At 54.9% G+C, this 22,844-nt stretch overlaps 1 protein-coding gene across 1 annotated transcript; it reads right to left on the bottom strand.

The window, feature by feature from the left end:
- Window positions 1-20: 20 nt before the first annotated feature.
- On the bottom strand, window positions 21-22,563 carry HDAC11 (histone deacetylase 11). The gene is made up of 10 exons (XM_027042741.2): window positions 22,410-22,563; window positions 21,312-21,460; window positions 19,023-19,123; window positions 8,340-8,456; window positions 7,026-7,068; window positions 5,204-5,280; window positions 4,086-4,148; window positions 2,998-3,094; window positions 1,926-2,104; window positions 21-1,746 (listed from the first exon to the last, which is right to left on the bottom strand). Coding segments are annotated over exons 1-10 (1,044 nt in total). The 5' UTR covers window positions 22,412-22,563; the 3' UTR covers window positions 21-1,530.
- Window positions 22,564-22,844: the final 281 nt, after the last annotated feature.

Here is a 22,844-nt window from a genome sequence, read left to right as displayed (position 1 = left end):
CAAGAACACACAGCAGCCAGTCCGATCAAGAGCCTTTATGGTTCTCTACAAACAGAAGCTCAACGGTGATGAAGCCAGCCCACTGCCTGCCCCCACGTGTCACAGGCCCCAGGTGGAAATGAGGGGATGTTAGGTACCTTGAGTCAGATGCAGAGAAACCAACGGCAAGGGCAGGGGGCGGGTGAGGGGGTCCAAGGGCGTGGTTAGTGCCTCGAGGTCTAGTCCAGGAGGTCAGCCGTTTTGACAGTTCACGATTTTGAAGCCCTTCCTCCCGTCCCCCAGCAGAGGGAGCACCAAGGGAGTGTAAGGGAGAAAGTGGGGAAATGCAGGAGCACCCCCACATGGTAATGAACGGGAGTCCCCCAGGTGCGGTTGACCGGGGACCGGGATGTGCCTCCGCTGGCCCACTTTTTCTCCCCACCCCACCTTTGATCGCTAAGAACACACTCAGGTAATGAAGGGTGGATGCTCTCCCCACCCAGCTCTCTGCGGGGGGCCCAGGGTGTCCCCTTCAGATTAGAGCTGAGAACAAGGTCAGGGTCTGGGGTTTTTCAAAGACCAGAAGTCAGGGCCCACTTGGGACCTTGGACACTGGAAGCAATAGCCCCACCTAAGGCCCTGCCCCAGGTCCTACCCGTTACAACCCACGGGCCAGGATGGATATGTCTGCCCTCCTTCCCAGAACTCCAGCCTGACCACCGGCACCTCCGTCCTCACCTGGGGCCTCAGGTCCTGTAGAACCCGGCTTGGCTACCTGTCCCCATCCCCAGTGTCCCCTTCTGGGCCTCACCCTCCTCTGTCCCCTCCTCAGCGGGGTTGGCAGCCCCCTCAAGCCCCCAGTGCTGAGGCCCATCTCTGACAGGCAGGACCATGACTAAAGCACAGATTTGGAGCTCCTCAGGCCTCTCCTCTCCTTATCAGCACCGAGGAGCCCTAGGAAAGCAGGTCCAGCCCTTGCTTTATTGAAGGGGAACACCAGAGGGGAGACGCCACTCGAGCCCCGTTCCCCGCCACCCCTTACATCCAGGACACCCAGGACCAGGCGTCCTGCCTGCTGGCTGGGAATCCAGAGTCCCCCTCCAGAGGCCTCGCTGCAGCACCCAGCTTTCAGGCCCCCCCACATGGACACGGGCACCCATGGCTCCCCATGCCCTGCCCGAGGTGAGGGCGAAAGGGTGGGGCAAATCACAGGACTCCTGCCCCCAAAGCCTCACCTGCCCTTCTCCCTCCTCAGGTAACTGCCTGCCTCTGCAGGGCCTGGTCAGACCTGGGGCCCCACGGGAGGTCTTCTGGGACTCAGGCCCTGCCTTCTGCCCCCGCCCACAGAGGGGCCTGGAGACCCTCTGACACCCAATGGGGAGAGCGGAGGGGCTGCCCCTAAGGCCAGCCCGGTCGGGGACGGGCCCCTGCCCCTCGGCACCTCCTGGCAGCTGCCCCCACCACCCCGTGGTTAGAAAAGGAGAAGCGCTGAGGGGCGGGCCGGGCTGAGGCAGGCAGGGAACCGCGCAGAAGAACAGAAGGGTGGCGTGGTCAGGGCACCTCGGGAGGCAGCACAGGGGTGTCCGAGTTCTGTGCCGAGACGCTGGGGGACTCAGACCCAATGAGCCCCAGGCTGTACAAATTAAGGATGGAGTCGGCAATGATGCGGGCCGTGCGCTTCTGGTATCCGCCCGAGGTCACCATGAGGATGGGCACCTGGCGGCCGCGGACCACCCGAAACACCAGTTCGTCCCGCTTCACGATGCCCTGTGGGGGGAAGGGGGAGGCTGACTCGGGCGGGCGGCCGGGGCTCTGCGGCTTCCGGAGAGCCGGCTTCCGGCTTCCGCTGTGATCGCCGCTGCTTCCGCCCACCTTCCCTGCTGCACACACCCCCCCCTTCCTCCCCCCCCCCCCCCCCCGGCAACCCCCTCAGGGCGGGGACGCACCTGGGGGCTGATGGACAGCCCCCCAAGGCGGTCGCCCTCAAGGATGTCGGTGCCTGCGTTGTACACGACCACGTCCGGCAGGTGCTCCTGGAGGGCTTTCTGGAGGTTCCTCTCCACTTTATCCAGGTACTCGTCGTCCTCCGTGCCCCACTCCAGCTCCACCTTCCGCCTGATGGCCTCTGAGGGAGAGACAGGAGTAGCCCCGTAGGCAAAGAAAGGCCAACGAGCTCAGGAGGGCCCAGTCAGTGTCCCAGCAGGATCGGACACGGTCTGACTCCAGCACTGCTCCCCCTCATTCATTCCGCCCCAAATGAAACTAAAGAGCGCCAAGAGCCGCAAAGGGGGCGCGGCCAAGGGAGAGAAGGGAGTGCAGAAGAAACACTTTGCCCTGGGGATTTCCAGACCCCTGTCGATGACATCTGGAGCCTCTGCCCAGAAATGAGGACCCTGCTGTGCCCTCAGGCCCAAATCCAGCACCTTAACCAGAAACCAGGCCCCTGGGCCACACCTGGGGCTGAATGACCCTGAGCAGATGCACCGGCATAAACGTGCCCTTCCTGCACTTGTGTCCCCTATTTGCAAAGCGGGCGGGGCCCTGTGTCTTCAAAGTTCATCTGAGAGTCTCCGCCTTTTGGCTGGTAAGTTTAACCTCCCTGCATTTATTTTCACAACTGTTACATTTGACATCTGAAAATGCATTTTGTGTTTTCGACTTCTATTTTGTATTTTCGACTTCTCATATTTTTCCTCTCATTTCTTTTTTGTCATTCCCTATTTGCCACCAGACAAATGCGTACCCAGGAGGGGTGTATTTTTATTCTCCTGGTGGGTACCCTGATGTAAGAACCCGCGCATGTGTTTGTCGGACAGGTTTATGTGATCTCGGGTGGGTCAAGTGACTTCTTTAGGTCTCAGTTTGCTCATCTATAAAATGGGAACACACCCCCACCTCCAGGGCTGCTGAGGACAAATGAAGTGACTTCTGCAGAGGCCAGCATGTAGGGAATACTCAGGAGAGAGCTCCATATGAGCACGACCGCACTGAAGACTGAGGGATGAGGGGGCAGCTTACGCTTGGCGAAGCGGTCCCCGGGGTAGATATGGCGGTTATACACATCCATGATGTACACGCGCTTGTCACCCATGAAGTCCCGTTCATGCCCATTGCCCTGTGGAGAGGACACAAAAGCTGCTTGCACACAGGGGCCCTCAGCAAGGCCAGGAAGCCTGCACACGCCCACCCCAGGAAATGCCCCATGAGCCTGCGGAGCTCAGCTGGTCCCTGGAGGCAAAGGATCTCATGGCTATTAAGTAGCAGAGCTGGAATTCAACCTCAAAACGCAGCCCCATGACCTTCTAGCATGACCTTGAGCGGGGCCCAGCCCTCTGAGTTTCCTCTCCATGGAATGAGAAAGGAGTTCTAACCCTGCCACCCTCTGGAGTCTGTGGTGGGATCGGCTGGGATCAGGGACGTGAAAGGGAACCTGTAAAGGGCTGTGCAGGTGTGGCTTAGTTCCGGAGCTCAGTGTCATAGGACTCCACTGCGGGGTGCCCAGCGGCACACAGGCACAACAGCAGTGGGGGGGGGAGGTGTCCTCAAGAGCCCAGGTGACACCCTGCCCAGTCTGACCGGAGGAGCCAGCCCCATATTTGGAGCCCTGAGGAAGAAGTAACCCGGAACCTGAGCAAGACTGAAATCATGCGTGTGAGCATCTGTCTGAGGTGCAGCCCCACAGTAGTCCTCAGCTCCGTGCAGGGGTGGCACCCCAAACTGACTAGGAAGCACAGCAGGCTTCAGGGCGTGAGAGTGGTGTTGCCACCCTGGGCTTTAGGAAGAGCCATCAGCCAGGTGTGTTGGGCACTCAGAAGGGAGGACGGATCCTTTGGTTTGACAGAAACAATGAGGCGGACCCCGTGCCCTGGCTGGGCTGAGTGGCGCAGAGGGACAAAGACCGACCCTCCACTTTTGGCCTGAGGCACAGAGGATGAGCAGTGAGGGGAGAGGCAGATCAGGGTGGGGGGAGCAGAGGCCCAGCTTGGGGCTTGCCAATGTTCCCAGGGGGAAGGGAGCCCCCCACAGTAGGGGGCTGTGGGACAGAGCTGATGGGCATCAGCTGGGGGGGCGGGGCCATGAGACTGCAGCCCCCACAGGGTACTCACCTGATGGGCATCGAGATCAACGATGGTGGCTCTGGAGATGCCCTCCACTCGCTCAAACAGAAACTGCCAGGGGAGGAGAGGGGGAGGTGAGGACTCAGACAAGCCAGAGGCCATAGCCCCTTGGGGATTCCCAATTGGCAAGGGGCCAGGTGGGAGGCCTGACAGGCTTGTGGGCAATCAGGCCACCGGGCAAAGACCTCACACACTCAGAACTGTGTGGCTCAAGAGAAGCATATGTGCATGGTCAAGGAAGGCTCCCTGGAGGAGGCAGCATGTGCTGTGCCCTGAAGGGCTGGAGATTAGGAGTGGGGCAGTTGGGCTAGCTCTTAGAGAAAGCCCGGGATTCCTAGAGGAATATATACGGGTTAAGAAGGTGAAACCTCTCCCCAAGGCTGTGCCCTCTGCCTTATCCCACAAGGCCAAGTTCTCATGCCTCCTCTGGGAAGCCCTCCTTCCCCTCCCTACCCCCAGGAAGGTCTCCTGTGTGTCACCCTCTCTAAATGACCAGGGTCTGTTGACCTGCTTACTCCCACCATTAGTCTGTGTGCCCTAACACAGAGGCCCCTGAGAGAACAGGGGCCACGTCAGTCCATTCCTGATGCCCAGAACAAGGCCAGGCACAGGGTGGTTAAGGGGGGCTCTGCAATCCAGCAGAGGTGTCGGCCAATGCCAGCTCTGCACCTTTCAGCCGTATGACCTTACCTCCCCAGGCCTGGTTTTCCTCATCTGCACACATGAGGATTAAATGAGGGAAACCTGGGTGGCTCAGTCGATTAAGCGTCGGACTCTTGATCTCATGGTTAGTGGGATCGAGCACGGAGCCTGTTTGGACTTCTCTGTCTCCTCTCTCTGCTCCTCTCCTGCTCCCTCCCTCCCTCCCTCCCTCCCTCTGTCTCTCCCTCCCTCTCTCTCTCTCTCTCTCTCCCCCACCCCGAAAAAAAAAAAAAAAAAAAAAAAACAGAAAGTGTCAGATCTGCATTGGAGTCCCTGCCAGCTTCTTCCCCTTCTGAGACTCAGTTCCCTTCTCTGTAATGCGGAGGAGAACCCCAAGTTGGGGGTGGGGGGGGGATTCAAGGGAGGGCTCCTGGAGGCGAGCCCCCACGCACGCTCGGGCGCACCTTGATGGCCAGTGTGATGTCCGCGTAGGCACAGAAGCCTCCGCCCCGGTCACTGGAGCAGTGGTGGAAGCCTCCACCTGCGGAAGGGCAGACACAGCGTGGTCAGGGCCAGGCACTGCCTCGCCCCTACATCCTCCCCACATCCCGTCCCTGCTCAGCTCCCAGGGACAGGCTCCCAGGACTCCAGGTCGGCAAGTTGAACTGAGCACCCAGGTGCGTCACCATCCCTGAGTCAGGAGGTAGCTTTACCATCACAGCCATCCCTACCCGGAGCAAGAAACCTCGCAGGCTGTCCCAACGAGTGAGTCCACGGTGCCTGTCACAACCCCCAAGGGCTAGGAGCTTATCTTTCCCCAAACTGTCCCTTGCCTCTGCAGAGCCAGGCCGGCCCCCAAGTGATTTCCCATGCCAGGGAGGGGTGGTGGGGCTATGGGGGACCCATTTACCCTGGGACCACCCAGATTCTGCAGGTGGTAGAAAGGGATGGTCAGGAAGGGCACCTTCTGATGGTCTTGGCCACCCATGGCCATGGGGAAGGCCTTAGACACCAGGGTCCGGCCACAACCTCCCCCCTGAGAGCCCATTGCCCTGCAACCTGAGTTTCGGGGGCCTCTGAAATTGAGCCCAACAACTGCCCCACCCAGCAGTTAGGGTCCAGGGCTCACAGCTACAAACGATTTGCCTATTCTCATGCCAAGAGGCTGTCAATGGATCTTAACAAGATAATAGCCAATAATGAACTCCTAACCAGGCACAGAGCTCACTGAAACCTCCCTATAGCCCCTAGTGGGGGCACGATTGCCATTACCTCCATTCTACAGATGAAGAAACTGAGGCACACAGAAAATCAAGCAACCTGCCTGGGATCACACAGCTCACTAACAGCAGAACCAAGATTCAAACCCAGGCTGGATCAAGACCTGGCCTCTTAACCTCTATCAGGTCATAACATCTTCCACGGGGGAAGGGCCTCCCGAGGCCCTCGTGGGGACCCCACTGTAGACACACACAGGGCATGCCTCTTTCATCCATCCGTTCAGCAGTAGACCGTCACATCACGGTGATGTCAGATCCGATGTTCAGTACCTGGCAATACCAAGATGGAAGAGACCGAGCCCTGGCCTTGTGGAGCTCACAGCCAAAGGCGGGGATTCTCTCCCACACCCATTTCTTCATCGATATGATGGGGCTGACATGATAATGCCCAGCTCAAATGAGAGGCCAGACAGTAAAGAGGTTTGCTAACTGTGAAGTGCTGTACCTCGGTGAGGGACACATAAGGAAGGGATGAGGAAAAACGTCTGTGTAACCCTCCCGTGAGCCAGTCTTGGGGGAGAGTCCAGGGGACTCCGGAGTGCTGGCCCTCGGGTCCCTGACACGGCATTGACCCTGGGCCTGTCTGCCCATTACGTGACCGTGGCCCTGAAGGCTGTCCTGGGCCCCGGGAGGCTGATGGAGTTTTTCAGGAAAGACTCTGAAATTCTGCAGGTTTCAGCCCCACGCAGGGCTGCCCAGGGGATGACGCAGGCTTTTACAGACAGAGTGAGCCCCTTGTCACTGGAAGTATGCAAAGGCAGGGCTGGGGAGCCATCTGGAGAACTCTTTTAGATGAGAATCCCACACCAGATGGAGGCACTGGTTGGTCCCTCCCAGGCACCAGATGGCCGAATCCCCGCCCCCCCCCCCCCAGACCACTTTAAGAAGGAGGTTCAGGGTGGTTCTGAAGGCACCAGAGCATCTGAACTCACAGTGGTTGCCTTCAGGTTCCTCCTGGCCCTCCCAGCCCAAGGACCCAGCAAGCCAGACCGGCTGGGGCACTCACCCACATTGATGGCCCAGCCTCGCTCCATGGCCAGCTTCCCTGCCTTTGGAGACAAGCACAAGGTGAGAGGCACAGGCAACCAATTCCCTCACTCATTCATTCACTGATTAACTGATTCATTCATTCATTCATTCATTCATTCATTCATTCATTCCATAAACACCATTTCCAGAGAGCTCTGACATAGGATGATCTATGAGGTAGGGTTCAGGAGACCCCCACCCTCCAGCAGACTCAGACTCAGTCTTGGAAGTACCAGACTGGCTGCTCTATGAGAACTGCAAAGCCGCAGAACCGCAATTCTGAGAGGCGACTAGAAGAAATCAAAGTTAAATAGTTATGATCACACGTGAGCTGACAAGGATTTTGATGAGGCTTTCGATGGAAAAATAGACAATTTTTGACCCACAGAAATACGGTAGGGTGAATACCAAAATCTTGTAGGAAATCATGGTTTGGGAGTGGGCAGTGATATTTAAAAAAAACAAAAAACAAAAACAAAAAACAAAAATTTCCAAAGCTAAAAAGAAAACTATAGATCAATAGGTCTTGATCTGGCTCTGGATGAATTCATCCGACACCTAGGGGGCGCCTGGGTGGCTCAGTGCGTTAAGCCTCTGACTCTTGATTGCAGCTCAGGTCATGATCTTGCGGTTTGTGAGTTTGAGCCCCACATTGGGCTCTGCACTGACAGCTGGGAGCCTGCCTGGGATTTGCTCTCTCTCCCTCTCTCTCTGCCCCTCCCCCTGCTCATGCTCTGTCTGTCTCTCTCTCAAAACAAATATTTATGAAATATTCTTTAAAAAAAGATTATCCTACATCTAAATCTGAAATGTTTCTCTACCTCCAATTAACTCGGCAGCCTGTGGCTAATTTTAAAGACAACTACATATGGGATGAAGAAGCTACTTTTGCTGTAAGTATTCTTTACTGTCACCCCCATGATGGGCAGTGAGGGGAGCATCGCCCATCACTGAAGCCATGGGGGCTTGGTTTTGCCATCTTGACTTGAGAACACTATAGCCATAGCTTGAGGATACACCCCCTGGGGAAAGGGGATATATCTTATACACCAGCAAATACGGTAACTCTCATAGGAGGTCATGGGGGAAGGAACAAGGAATTCTAGTGTCCCCAAGTGGGAAAGGCTTTGGGAGAAAGAGTCATTGTTACTGTGCCTTGAGGACTATTTAGGATTTTGTTCAACTACAAAGTGGGAGGAGAGTATTCCGGATGGAGAGCCCAGAGTGGGCAAAGGCCCGGAGGTGTGGGGTCCCAAGCCCAGCCCTTCCTCCCACCTGCATCCCCACCTACCATGATGGTTCCTCCCGTCTGGGTCCGAAGGGGCTTCAGCACCTTCCTCTGCACAAGGAAGTTGGGGAGAAAGATGACAGGGGGGATCTCTGTGATGGTGGCAACAGCAAAGGACCACTGTGGAAGGAGACACAGGTCGTTATGCCCAGAGCGCAGAGGCAACAGCTGGGAAATCAGATTGCCAGTTTCCAGGTGACCTGGGAGAACTTCCAGTCAAGTGCAGTTCCTTTGGTAAGAAGTGAGAGCCCCTGACCCAGCTTTGGGCTCAGTAAGAACAGTTCCTTGCCTTAAAGCTGTTGGCCCACATTCCTCCAAAGCCCTTGGCTGCCCTCTTGCGCCCAGAGCGAGAGCTGCAGAGGACGCCAAGTCACAGGGGCGGCAGACCCAGCCCTGGCCCAGCCCACCCACTGTACAGAAGGGGGAGGACACTGAGGCCCTGAGCTGGGAAGATCTTTCTTTCCAACGTCAAACAGTGAGTCAATGGCAGAGCCAGCACTGGAAGCCCAGGTCCGCTTCCCCGGCACATGACCTCGTCATCCACTAGGAACCGGTCCTCCCTTCAAAAGGCGTATCAGGCCCTCGTTTCTGGCTACCGAGGCAGGAGGGTCTAGGGTACCCAAAAGGCATTTGCACGAAGATTAGGACACAGCTTTCCCTGTGACCCTCCCAGACCCCGGGAAAAATGTCCATGGGCCCAGATCCTGAACCATCTGCTGCCTGGCTGAGAATGTACCTGGGTCCGTGCTCCCTGCTCTCCTCTGACCCCAGGCAGAGCCTCAGAGGGGCCCAGGGCACTCTGTAAATATTTACTGAGGCTCCAAGGTGGGGGCTACTCCTGTCCTTCTGACACAGCCCACAGCCGAGCAGGGAGGCACTCATATGCAATGTGGCAAAGCCTTTTGATGGAGAACATGGTCTGGGTCCAGGTGGGAACACAGCAGCTTTCTGGAGGCAGTGACCTCCAAGCTGAGTCTGAAGGTGAACGGGAGTTGCCCGGATGTCACAGTCAAGGTGAAAAGACAACTACTGGCAAAGGGAAGTGAGTCCGCGCTCACGAGAAGTTGGGTACAACTGGGGCGGGGCCAGGCCTGTCCCGTAGGGCCTGTGCTGCCAGAGAATGTTCTCTCTCAGACAGCCTCATCAGAGCAGCAGGGAGCCATCAGATGGTGCTTGCCCAAGCTATTCTGGCTGCAGCAGGAGGACCAATTAGGAGAACTTGAATAGAAGCAGCAGCAGCCCCAGGGAGGAAGCGAGAAATAATGAGGGTCCAGAGGAGGGGAGATGGGGAAGGTTAGCAGATAGCACGTAGGGGATGGGCAGACAGAGGAGTCCAGGATGCAAGGTTGGAACCCCAAGACTCCAACCCTGAAGGCAAGGGCCAGAAGGGTAGCCCACTGTGAAAATTGAGGGCTGTCCTGGGACAGGGTGGGGGTGGGGCAGAGGTATGGCCCTCAGGAGGCCAGGCAGAGAGGAGTTTCAGGAAGGAGTAAGCCAAGGGAGGTGTTGAGAACGGGGAGCATGGCCACTGGGTTCTCCCACCAGGGGAGGAGATTTAGGGCAGGAGAGGCATGTTCAGTAAGGGCGAGGAGTCAGCAGAGAGGAAAGAGGATGGGCCAAGGATGAGGTAGGACAGCAGAAAGGGCATATGCCTGGGAAGGTCCTGGCAGGCGCCTTAGCCAGGGGGCACTACTTGAGGCCAGGGAGAGAAGGCAGAACAGGCCCCATGTCAACTTCCATAGGGTCCAGGTGTGCTGGGAAACCCAGGCTGCCTGAACTGCACTGAATACCTGTGTGGCCACCCCCAGCCCCCACCCAGGCCACCAAGGCTGAGGACAGTTGTAGGCTGGGGAAGCCCTCACTCAAGTGAAGGAGCTGGTGAACGTGGCGTATGGCCCACAGACCACTTGCAGTCTGAAAAGGGAGGTGGCCCTCCAGCCTTCCTCAACCCCCGGCCTCCCAGCTGCACCATGGAGGCATCACAGGGCCTGGGAGGTGGTATGGGTGCTAGGGCTGAGACCAGCCAGGAAGGCTGGAATGCTCCAAGACCTGTCCGTGTGCGTGTGTGTGCGTGTGGTGGGGGACAGACCCAGAGAAGGGAAGGTGGCCAGCTCTGACTGTTCCTCACACCAATCCCACTGCCCAACACAGGCTTGGCCTATGGGAGGCATGGAACCATGGTTTTCTTCCTTTTTTTAAATTTTTTATTAGGCTCCATGCACAACGTGGGGCTTGAACCCATGACCCTGAGATTAACAGTTGCATGCTCTACAGACCTAGCCAGCCAGGAGCCCCAGAACCACAGTTTTCTATGAATAAACAGTGAAAACAACAACTCAGCCACTGAAGGAACATGTTAAGTCACTGCCTCCCTCTCTCCCTCAGCAAGCTAGCAGGGAATAAGGATTGGAAGAAAATGAAAGCTTATCCCAGCCTCCTGAGGGGTCCCATATAGACACAAAACCACGAAGGGGGCATGTTTTAAAGTATGTTCCGCAGCAACTGCCTAGCCCAGCGCACTACCAGGAAAGGGTTCCACATCAAATGACTCTGGGAAACACTGCTTATGTTGTCCACCTCTTGGAAACTCACATGGGAAACATGTAAAGGGCTCGAAATTTTGCCGTACAGAATCCTATCCGCTGCCCGAGTTTTCTGGCCACAAACCTCTGCCGGCCTGCCTTACTTTTTACACAACGCCTACTGACCTTTGGAAAGCTGCAATCACGTGGGATACACTAGGGAATGAATCTTCCACGGGCCGGGTATAAAGTCACCAGAAGCGCGTCTGGTATGTAGCCAAGGGGACCAGTCCCCTTAGGGGAAGAGTCACGTCTGCCAACGTTTCTCCACTTCCGGCAGTGAGAGATGGTGCCAAACGGCTCAGCCCTCTCCCGGGCCCAGCCGTGGCCTCTGTGCAAGGCAGTGGTGCTGCCTACTGATGAGCTAGACTCATGCTGTCCCATCCAGCGGCCACCAGCCACACGTGGCTACTTGGGTATAATTTTAAATGAAAAATTTTTTATTAGAATTTTGTTACTTCAATCAAGAAAACAGAATTTCGTTCCTCAGTCTCACTGGTCATAGTTCAACTGCTCGATAGGCACGTGTGCCTAGGGGCTACTGGCCGGGGCCATTCCAGAACATGTGCACCGTGGCAAAAAGTTCTATTGGACGGAGCTGCTCCAGAAAAACCACCAGTGGCCAGGGTGAAAAATAGACGGGGTGGGAGGGGCAGGCTGGTGGCTGGGCCCTGGAGGGGGTGGGCGGGGAGGTTCTACACAGGGGCGTGCAGGGCAGCAGGCTGGGCTGAGGGCACCCAGATCAGGCCCTCTGAGAGCCTGGCCCCAGGCAAGGGCATTGAGGGATGGGCTAGATGGGAGTAGGGTGGGGACAGGACTCAGAAGTCCTCCTCAGAGTAAAAACTGGTCCGACTCTGGGCTTTGCCACTGCTGTGTCAATTTGGACACAACCCTTACTTCTGTCTCGTCTCCTCATCTATGAAACAGGGACCCTTCCCCACCAGGCCTAAAACGGGGCCTTAGACCAATCTGCCAGGCCTGTCCTCAACTCCCCATCTGAAGACCCCCCCGGCTCCACCCCGACCCCTGCCCTTGCCTCATCTTTCTGCACAGCACCTGTCTCTACCTGGCGTTACAATATGTCTCAGTTGTTATCTGTCTGTTCCAGAAGGATGCCACAGCCAGGAGTGTAAGCACACACTCATCCTCATTCCTGCTATACAGATGATGCTGAGAGTGAAGCCTGCACACAGCAGGTGCTTAGAGCGCATGCCGCCCACCCTTGCCCAGACTCCTCCCTGCCTACACACTCCCTGGAGGAGGCCACCTCCCCTGCACCCTGCACCGCCCAGGAGAGCTGGATGACTAGCTGATAAGGGGCTAGGACAGTCTGGCCCTCTGCTCCCAAGACAGCACAAATGCAGAGCCCTCCTGGGGTCAGGTGAGGCCATATGTGTGCCCAGCTGCTTCCCCTCCCCCCCTTACAGGTGTCACCCGAGGCTTGCCCTCAGGGAATCCCTTGCACCTCCATCCCCACCACAGGCTCTGCTTCTAGGGCTGTGCTTCTCCAAGTATAGTTCCCAAACCAGCAACACCAGCATTTGAGAACTTGTCAGAAACACAGAGTCTCAGTCTCCTCTCCAGACCTCCCGAATCCAAAACTCTGGGAGTAGGGACCAGTGATATGCATCACGACAAGCCTTCCAGTGGATTCCAATGCTTAAGCAAGTTGCAGAACCACTGCTCTAGCGAACTTGAGCCCATAGTGCTGAATGAATGAATGAATGAATGAATGAATGAATGAATGAATGAATGACATAAACAGAGGAGGTTTTACCACCCCAGCCTAATGCCCACTGCCCACCAAAAGGCCTGGCCTGCGAGCTTCCCCAGTAGAGACTGGCTGCAACCCCATGTGGAGGCCCCAACTGCTTGGTTTGGGTCAGAACTTTCCACCAGTGGAAGTGGGAGCAAAAGGAGAGAAAGGAAAAAAATCCACACCATCATCTCAGTTTATGAAGAAGGAGCCTTTGACAAAATCCAACACCCTTTCATGATAAAGTCCATCAACAAACTAGAAACAGAAGGGAACTCTGCCACACTGGCAGAGGGCATTTATCCACACGTGCACATGCAAACACACACACACACACACAATCACATAGCTATCACCATACACAGTGCTAAAAAACTGGAAACCTTCAGCCTAAGATCGGGAACAAGAGAGGGATACCCACTTTTGCCCCTTCTATTCAACCTCACACTGGAAGTTCCAGCCAGAGCAATTAGGAAAGAAATAACAGGTCTCCAAACTGTAAAGGAAGAAGTAAAACTAATCTCTATTCACAGATGGCATAATGTTAGCTACAGAGAATCCTAAAGAATACACACACACACACACACACACACACCCCTATTAAACTGAAGAACTTATCCAGCAAAGTTGCAGGATCCAAGATCAACACACAAAAATCAGTTGTATTTCTATACCTTAGCAACAAATAATCCATAAAGGAAATTTAAAAAGTAATTCCATTTAAAATAACAATGGAAATAATAGAATACTTGGGAATAAATTTAACCAAGGAGGTGCAAGACCGGTATACTAAACACTACAAAACACTGCTGAAAGAACTTAAGAATCTAAACAAATGAAAAAATAACCTGTGCTCATGGGTTCAAGACCTAATATTGTAAAGATGGCAATACTTTCCGGATTCCTCTACAGAGTCAACACAATCCCTATCAAAATCCTGATGGCCTCTTTTGCAGAAATAGAGAAGCTGATCCTATAATTTATATGGAATCTCGAGACACCTCAAATAGCTGAAAAACCTTGAAAAAGAACAGACTTAGAGAACACGCAATTTCCAATTTCAAAACTTACTACAAAGCTTCAGTGATCAAAACAATATGGCAGTGGCATAAGAGAGACATATACATCAACTGAATAGAACGGAGAGTCCAGAAGTAAATCCATACATCTATGGCCAACTAATTCTCTACAAGGGTACCAAGACTAGTCAATGGGGAAAGTGTTGTGTCTTTAGCAAATGGTGCTGGGAAAACTGGAGACCACATGCAGCAGATTGAGGTTGGGCCCTTACCTCACACCATATATAAGAATTAAGTCAAAATGGGCCAAAGACCTAAATACAAGCTAAAACTCTTAGAAGAAAACATCGGGGTCAATCTTCATGACCTTGGATTTGGCAATGGATTCTTAGATGTGACACCAAACACACAAGCAACAAAAGATGAAAAAGATAAGTTGCGGTTTAGCGACATTCAAAACTTTTATGCATCCAAGGACACCAGCAAGAGAGCGAAAATACAACCTACAGAATGGGAGAAGATATTATTGGCAAATCACATAACATCCAAAACATACAAAGAACTCTTAAAACTCCATAACCAAATGTTTTAATTGGGCCTGTGACTTGAGCAGACACGTCCTCAAAGAGGCGATATAAATGTCCACCAAGTGGCTGAAAAGATGCTCAGTGCTATTGACCGACAGGGAAATGCACATTACAGCCACAATGAGATACCGCTCCATACCCACTAAGGTCGCTGCAGCCAACCAACCAAACAAACAAACAAAAACCATAAAATAACAAGCGTGGGTGAGAATGTAGAGATATCGGAACCTTTGTGCACAGTTGTTAGGAAGGTAAAATGTGTAGTTGCTGTGGGAGTCATTTTGCTCGCCCCTTGGTTACCCTGTGACCAGCAATTCCACCCCTATATAACCTAAATAACTTGAGTACAGGGACTCAGATATGGACTTGCACATGCGTGTTCATGGCAACAAAAGGCTAAAAGCTGGAAGCAGCCCAAATGCCCATCAATTGAGAAACGGATAAACAAAATGTCTATCCACACAATGGAATCTTATTCAGCCGCAATGAGGAATGAAGCGCAGACTCACGCCATGGGATGGATCATTCTTGAAAACGCTATGCTTGCGCTTGCTGATAGAAGCCTCACGCCAAAGGTCACGTGCTGTGTGACTCCACGCATGTGAGGCCTCCAGAAAAGGCAAGTGCAGAGAGCTAGAACACAGGCTGGTGGTCGCCAGGGGCCGGGGAGAAGGGGAATGGGAGCGGCGGCTTTGTGGGTACCAGTTTCCCGTCGGAGCGACGAAAATATTTTGGAACTAAACAGCAATGGTCGCACCACATTGTCAATGTAACAAATGCCACTGATGTTTACACTTTAGGATGGCTACTGGCTATGCTATCTGAATTTTACTATAATTAACAAGAAAAGGAGACAAGAGCCCCCTCGGGGAAGAAGAGAGAAGTGAGAGAGAGAAATCAGTGGCCTGAAGAGGGGGCCCAGTTCCCCAGAGACTCTCTAAGCCTTTAGCCCCCTGGTGTTCTGGTGCGAGGGTCTGTCTCCCTCCCAGACAGGACTCCGAGTGCTGGGAGGTCGGTGACCAGGCCCAAGAGGTGTCTGGACTTCCTGAGGCTCAGGTGAGCTTGGCTTCTCTCTCTCTCGCATGCCGCATACCCAGTCTGAACCACAGAAAATTCTACTGTTTCCTCTTCTTTGCAAACTCCAACTACCACTCCCCCAAAATCCACAGCCGCTGTTTCCAGCCTCGTCTGAGAGCCCAGATCTCTCACCAGATTATTGCGACGACCTCCTTCCTCACTGATCTTCCTGCTTTTGTCTTGACAGCCTCTTCTCATCACAGCTGCCGAGCAATCCTGCTAAACCCTAGATCAGACCACATCCCTCGGCTTAACACACTCCTTGGCTCCCACCTCCCTCAGAGCAAACAGCAGTGGCACAAAAGGCCCCTGTGTGGTCTGGCCCCTGATCATTTTCTGACACCATCTCTTGCCAGTCTCCCTCCTGTTCCCTCCGATCCAGTGGCAATACTGGAACACACTGCAGATACTCCTGCCTCAGGGCTTTTGCACTTGCTAATCCTTATACTTGGAATGCACTCCCTCGACATGCCCCCATAGCTCACTCCCTCACTGCCCTCAGTCCATGATCACATGTCAGTAAGTCCCTCCTTGACCTCCTTATTTCAAACTGCAGCCCCTACTCCCCCTTTCCTGCTACACTTTCATCCATGGCACTGAGTGCCTTCTAACACACCAGATCATTGACTTGATTATCGTGTCTATTGGCTGACCCCCCCAGATGTCAGCTCCGTAAGGAGAGGGACTCCATCTCTTTTGTTCTATCCTACCTCCCCTGGAACAGAGCACGGTGCTCATTAAACAGTTGCCGGATTAAAAAACAAAACAAAACAAAACACTTGCCGTATAAAGGTATCCCGAGCGCTGCCTAGCTCAGGGTGCACAAGGACGAGATGTCAGATCTGTGTCATGCCACCCCACACCCCAGGCAAACTGTCACTGGGGTTAGCAGAAGGCAGGAGCCTGGCCCTGGCCCAACCCAACCAGCACCTTCAGTGGGGCAAACTCTGGGCCTTTCGCACAGTAGGCGCTCAATACACATTTCTTTCCCTGAATGGCCATCACCTGGCAAACATCAGGTACTGTATCCCCTTCAATGCCTGGATGACTAAGCATCGAAGGCCACACCAGGCCAGGGCCAGGCGTGAGCCCTGGAACATGGGTGAGACAGCACAGGGGAGAGGGTGACCTCCCACAGTGCACACAGAACAGCTGAGGAAACCAGCAGGAACTCTCCAGGGCACTGTTCCAGATGCCCGCAGCAGAGAAAAAAAAGAAAAGCAACATTGCAGAGAGCTGGGGGGGGGGAGGGGAAGGGGATGAGGATGAATAGAGGCAAGGGGAATGCTCCTGAGCTGCAGCCCCTAAGTGCCAAAATGGGCATGGTGGTTCCTGCCTGAGCATCAAGGGCACATCATACCATGTGGCTCTCCCATGGTATCTGGAACAAAATCCAAACTCCGCCCACGGCTTGCAAGACGCAGTGTGGCCTGGTGCTGCTGGCCTCCCTGACCACATCTTGTGCCACCTCAGCTTTTTATTCCCTTGAGCATCCTTCTTCCCTCTAGGAGGCAAAGTCCCCTCCCCCTGTAGGTATGTGGTTCTGGAACATTCTTCCTTCAAAGCTCCACACGCTCTTCATTCTTTTGTCTCAGCTCAAACCTCACCTCTGTGAGGCCCTCCCCGACTACCCAGTCACCCTCCACCCTCCACTTAAGTTACCCTCTATTTTTTTTCCCTTCACAGCCCTTGGTACTCTGTGAAATCCTCTCGGGTCGTTACTTCTTTATTTCCAGTCTTCCACAACAAAAATGCAAATCCATGGGAGCAGAGAAACTTGCTTATTCTTCATTTTGTACCCAGTACACAGTCAGTATTTGGTATAGATGTGTTGAATGACTGAATGCTTCACCTTAGTAGGTGTGATTGAAATCAGCCTGTTTCTCTTTTTGCTCTTGCTGCCAGGGAGCTCCAAGCCAAATATATAAGCTCAACCATAGCATCTTCGTTAATCCTTTCAGTTGGCATGTCTGAATGCTCCTGCTGCCCTTGACCTCAATTGCCTACTCAGGTCTCAACCTGTTAATACTTTTTTTTAATTATTACCTATCACATAGTAAGCTGCCTTTAGGCTTTTGGGGGCCCAAGGCCAGGGACACAGTCAGCCCTGCACAGTTCCCCTGAAGGCTCCTCAAGCAGGTGGCATGCTGGAGCCTAGCCCCCCCTCCCCCTCAGCCTTATTCTGGCACATTCACATTCAATCCACCCTGGTCCCACTCTGTTCTGGTCTCTCCCTGCCCGGACCCGTCGCCATCGGTCCCTGTTCCCCACCCTCACCCTCTGGACTCTGGAAGGCATGTCCTCCTGGCCCAGCTCCTGGGCTATGGACTGTGACCACGCATGTCCAGGCCCCAGGAAACCAGGGCAGCCAAGGACTGGGCTTCCTGCCAAGGCCTCGCACACCTCTCTCTCTCCCAGGAGCCAGGTTGCAACCTCTTCCTGGTAATCTTTCATGAGCTGACACTGTCACGGCTTCATCTAGAATTCTCACAGCTCTGGCCAGAGGGGGGGAGGAGGGCGGGTAGCAGCCGTGACCAGGAACCAGGAAGACAGACTGGTTTCTGGATGCCCTGCTTGGGGTCTCCCTGAGGGCTGCTGGACCTCCTGGGTGACCTTGAGCAGGGCCTAGGCTTTTCCACCTATAGAGGGGAGGGGCCTGGTGACCTCTGGCATGTGCTGTGGCACTGAGTCTAAGACAAGGTGGGGGTCGGGGCTCTGGGCTCCCACACTGTTGGCAGAGGACCTGTGGCATCCCCGACCATGCCCCCACCAGGGCAGGCTGGCAGCACCAGGTTCTGACGCACCTCCCCAGCCTCGCTTCCCCTCTAGACGAGCTCCCCACGCAGAGGCCTCAGAACCTCAGCACTGATGACAGCTTCACGAGCTCCTCTGGAAAAAAGTCACAAGCAGGCAGCCTGGAGGCCCAGTTTGGTCTGCGGGTAGGATTTACAAATGTTGAAATGAGCTGCCGCATTAAGAAACCAGGGACTGCCACTTAATCTGAATTTCTCACTTTTCTTTGAAAGCCAGGCCTTCTGGCCACGTGGGGCCCCCAGGGCAGCTGAGAGGCAGCCACCCACTTGGGAAGGGGCAGGAGCCCCCCAGTTTGCCCCATACACCACCACTACCACCTGCCTGGCCACTTGTGTATATCCCTTGCTCAGACCTGGGGAGTTTCACACTAGTTTTTGGCCCAACAGTTTTCAACAAGTCTTTAGCAGCAGAAGCTCTTAGAAAAGAACCTCAAACGTCAGCCCGATATAAAAATAGACCTATGTGGGACAGCTTTGGTTGGATAAGGACAAGGGGCTGGTGTCCCCTCACCCAGCATGTCAGCAAGGGTCTCCGAGGCCTGTTCATAGAACACAGATTGAAAGGCACTAATGTAGAAGCTCTATGAAGGTGCAAACTCCGCCAAGTGGTCGTCCTTGCTTTCATACCCCCAGGAATGGGGAGCTCACTACCCCCTGGAGCAGCCTAACCCATCCCTGGTATCTGCCTTTTTGACACCTCTCTCCTTCTCTTGGGGACCACAAACTCACATGATCCCCCTGCATGAGGGGCAGGAATGGAGCCCCTTGGGGCTGTGCTTCCCCAGACCGAGCTGCCCCTGCTCTGACCACCCCTCCTGGTCAGCAGCCCTCCCCAGGCCCCAGACCCTGTACCTTGAGCTCGTTGAGATAGCGTCTCGTGTGCACCACCAGCAGATCCTCGTCCGAAGCCTCCCGTGCCTCCACCAGCATGCCATCTGACAGAAGTTTCTCTTCTGAAACCACAAAGTGGGCACCCTGCTTCCCTGATGGCCTCATGGCCGACCCGGCTCCAGACCACCCCTCGGAACAGGCTGCAGGCTTAGCCTCTGCTAGCCCTGCCCCAGAGGAGGTGGGAAACGGCTGGCTTTTGAAAACAGGTCGCCTCCCAGGCCAGTGTGGACAATGGCCAGAGGGCATTAGGCATTGGGCATGAGGCGATCCTTGGGTTTCCCAAGCCACCAACAGCTGAGAGGTGAGCTGGACAGCTTTCACAGGAGGTGGCACATGAGTCGATAAGGCTGACTCAAAATGAGAAAAAGCCTTGATCAGTTCTCCCTCTCCACCTTCTGGTGATGTCACGGGAGGCCCAGGGTGGTGTGGTCTTTCAGGCCTGCCTAACCCTCGCTCATCTCCCTTCTTAACCCAAAAAGCAGCGACCTCACAGACTGCAGCACCCTGAAGTGAATCACAGCTTTCCTGCATTTATTTTTTTTGACCACGACCTTCTATTTATGGCCAGTGAAACTGGCTTTTCCCATTTAGATGATATAATGTTTCCTTTTAAAACAAGTTTACTTAAGTTTTTTTTTTAAGCAGAGGCTAAGTCAATAAAAAAAAAAAAATGAAGTAAATAACGGAGCAGGTGGTATAAGGAAACGGCAAGGTCCCCAGAGTGGTTTGCAAATAACTGATGTTGGGGAAACACTGCAGTATTTTATCACCCCTCACATCCACCAGACAAGATTTGCTCTGTTTCGCCAAAGAAGAAACAGGAAGTGGTCTGGGGCACAGTGAGAATAGGACCATGATGCTCTGGGTTCTAGGGAATCAAAGGGACAAGGTCAGAATCCCAAGAAACTGTTTTAATGTGTAACCCTTAGAAAGCAAATGATCCCATACGTTTCCTGCACATCGCTCCACATACAGAAGGCACTCTCCATCGCCCCTCCCCCAACAACATTCCAAGTCTCCCCACTGCCTTCAGGCAAAGGGCCAGCTCTTTTCCTCGCAGCACCATGTGGCCCCTGCCTCCTTTCCACCCACATCCTCCGAGGAGGAAGCAGGGAACTCGGGAGGACTGTCAGCTCAGAGATGAGGGAGACAAGGAATCCTATGTTGAGCTACTGGGTAACGCAGGATCCCAAGAAAGGGCAATGGGGGGAGTGACTCAGGCTGAGTCTGCTGGAAACAGCGCATGAAGGACCACAGTCAGGGAAGCAAGATGAGCAACAGGCTGGCCCCGCGTATTCTCACCATCCTGGCACACCACTTGTCCTTCTTCTACTTAATAGTTTTCTTTGAATGCTCACTCTGGTTACTATTGCAAATGGAAAATCCAAACCAATTGCCATAAATAGAAAAACCAAAAATAGAAAACATATGCGATACAAACAAACTGCTATTAATCTGAAATTTGATTCTATTTTCTGCAACAGTGTGGCTCGCTCTAGATTTGTTAAAAAGGGAGATGCGCTTAGGTGTTAAAGACAGGCTAGCCCCAAAGCGAAACTGTCTCCATGGCATGATCAGGATTGTGTGATTTAAAGGTCCACAATGCCTCGTGCTATGCCAGGTAATGTTCCCTACTTCTGTTAACTGAGGAACCCCTAATGCAGGGAAAAGGGAGAATATTCTCGCACTAGCCTGCTGTGATGCCTGAATTTCGCACCTAAACCAGACCCCTGGATTACAAACCGAAGTAGAAAGCACAATCCGGAGCACCACCTTGCTCAGTGGAATGAGCTGTGACAGGTGCGAGCCTGAAGCTCTGGGTTCCAGACCCCACTCTGCTATTTGGTAGCTGTGTGACTTTGGGCATGTTTCCTAACCTTTCGGGGCTCCAATTTCCTCCATCTGCAATCAGTAGGGTTTGGAGCAAAGGCTCTCTAGTCCTGGACTCTCGGAGCTTATGGGGAACAGACACTGGATTTTGCTCTAAACTTCACCTTCCTGGTGGGCCTCCACGGACAGGGACAGGACTTAAGCCCACAGTGATGGGGAGCAGTGAAGGTCTGAGGCAGGGACATATCATGCTCAGACGCCTGTACTGAAAAGACTCTGCCCGCATGAGTGGAAGGCAGTCTGAGGGCTGAGAGTGGAGGTGGGAGACTGCGGCTTGTGTCAGGGAAGACACAGGGAGGGGCCGGGAGAGAGGGGTGGGTTGGAAGAAGCAGCTGTAGGGTCTGATAGGGCCTTCCATACCTTTCAGGAAGCTGATCACCTTGCCCCATTTTCCCGCATCAAAGGGGTGCAGTTTCTCCAGGCCCATGAAGGTTATGTTGTAGCGTGGTGAATACACGATGGGCCAGCGTGTCTCCGGCACATGCTGGTACAGCTGAGTTGTGTGTGGCCTTCCGTGTGCACAGGGACAGACACAGAGACAGGGGCAGTCTCAGTGTGGAAAGCAGCCTCCTCCTCGCTGCCGGCTGACTTTGACCACACAGCTCCACAGCCGCAGGAAAAGGGCCTCTTAGCAACAGCAACGACGGTCATGAGAGCAGCTCCTCACTGAGCATTGGCTCTCTCCCTGCACTGTCCAACCCAAACCTCACCGGAGCCCTGGGAGGTAGGCGCCACCGGTCCCAACAGAGGCTTGGAGGGGGAACCAGGCGTGCCCAAGGTCACACTGCGGGTGGGTGCAGCACCGGCTGTGCACCCAGGTGTATCTGGCTGCCAGGCCTCGGCACGTCCCCTCCACATTATTACAATTATCCTAAAAAGCTGTGTGGCCCTAGGCCTCAGTTTCCTTAAGTAAAACATGTGGCTGTCGCGAGATGATGCACCGAAACAGCTGAGCACAGAGAGCGCCCTATCCCTGAGAGCTGGGGGTGGGGATGACAGTTCCCAGAAACAGCAGGTCGGGGTTCACGCAGACTGAGGCCCAACCCGCAGCCGGGAATGGAGATCACCTCAGTCTAGCCGCGCAGCTGATCCCCCTCCCCCCCCATTACACCTCCGCACAGGGACCAGAAACCCGGCGCCAGCTGTTGCCACTGCGGGAGACCTCCGCACAGCCGGTGGAGCCCGGGATAGAGCAGACGTCAGACCCGCGCCTGTCGCTGGGCCCCGCCCGGGTCGGAGCCCCGCGACCCTCACCGGTCCCTCGGACCGCAGAGAAGTGGCGCGAGGCCGGCCTGGGCGCACCAGACCCGAGCGCCCCCTCGCCCGCCATACCTGGGCACGCACCTGAAGGCCCGCAGGGTAGCCCGCGCACTCGCGCTCCCGCCCACGGGGACCCCTGGGAACCCCGGGGTCTTGGGTTGGCGCCCCACCCCGCGCCCCCACCCCTGCCTCACTCACATCCCGGGGCCGGGCCCTCCCTGCGCTGGCCACTGCTCGGCGACCGGGCGGGGCAGGGCACGGCCCCGCCCCGGACACGCCCCCGGCCTCGGCCTCCTCCGCTGGGGGCGGAGCTCCGGCAGGCTCGACTCCGCCCCGCTCGGGCCCGCGCCTGCGTCACAGAGCGATGGAGTCCCGCAGCGCACTCGCCGGCCGATCGGGGGCCACGCCTCCAACGCCCATCAAGCGCGATGTGCCGCTTTGCGCAGACAAATGCCCAGTAGAATCCCGCTTTGCTCGGAAAGTCACGCCCCCTAAGGGGAGGGCCGCGCGAGTTTTCACCAGGCTCTCCGCAGACATTTGCCAAGTGCGGGGTCGCCCCGCCCCGGGGGAGAGGCCACCCTATGCCCCGCCCCCCGCCGGCCGGGCTCCCCTGCGCTCTCCCAAGGCTGGGAC

The sequence above is a fragment of the Acinonyx jubatus genome, chromosome A2 (genome assembly GCF_027475565.1).
Source record: "Acinonyx jubatus isolate Ajub_Pintada_27869175 chromosome A2, VMU_Ajub_asm_v1.0, whole genome shotgun sequence".
Lineage (NCBI taxonomy): Eukaryota > Metazoa > Chordata > Mammalia > Carnivora > Felidae > Acinonyx > Acinonyx jubatus.
This window is presented reverse-complemented; position numbering and strand designations above follow the sequence as displayed.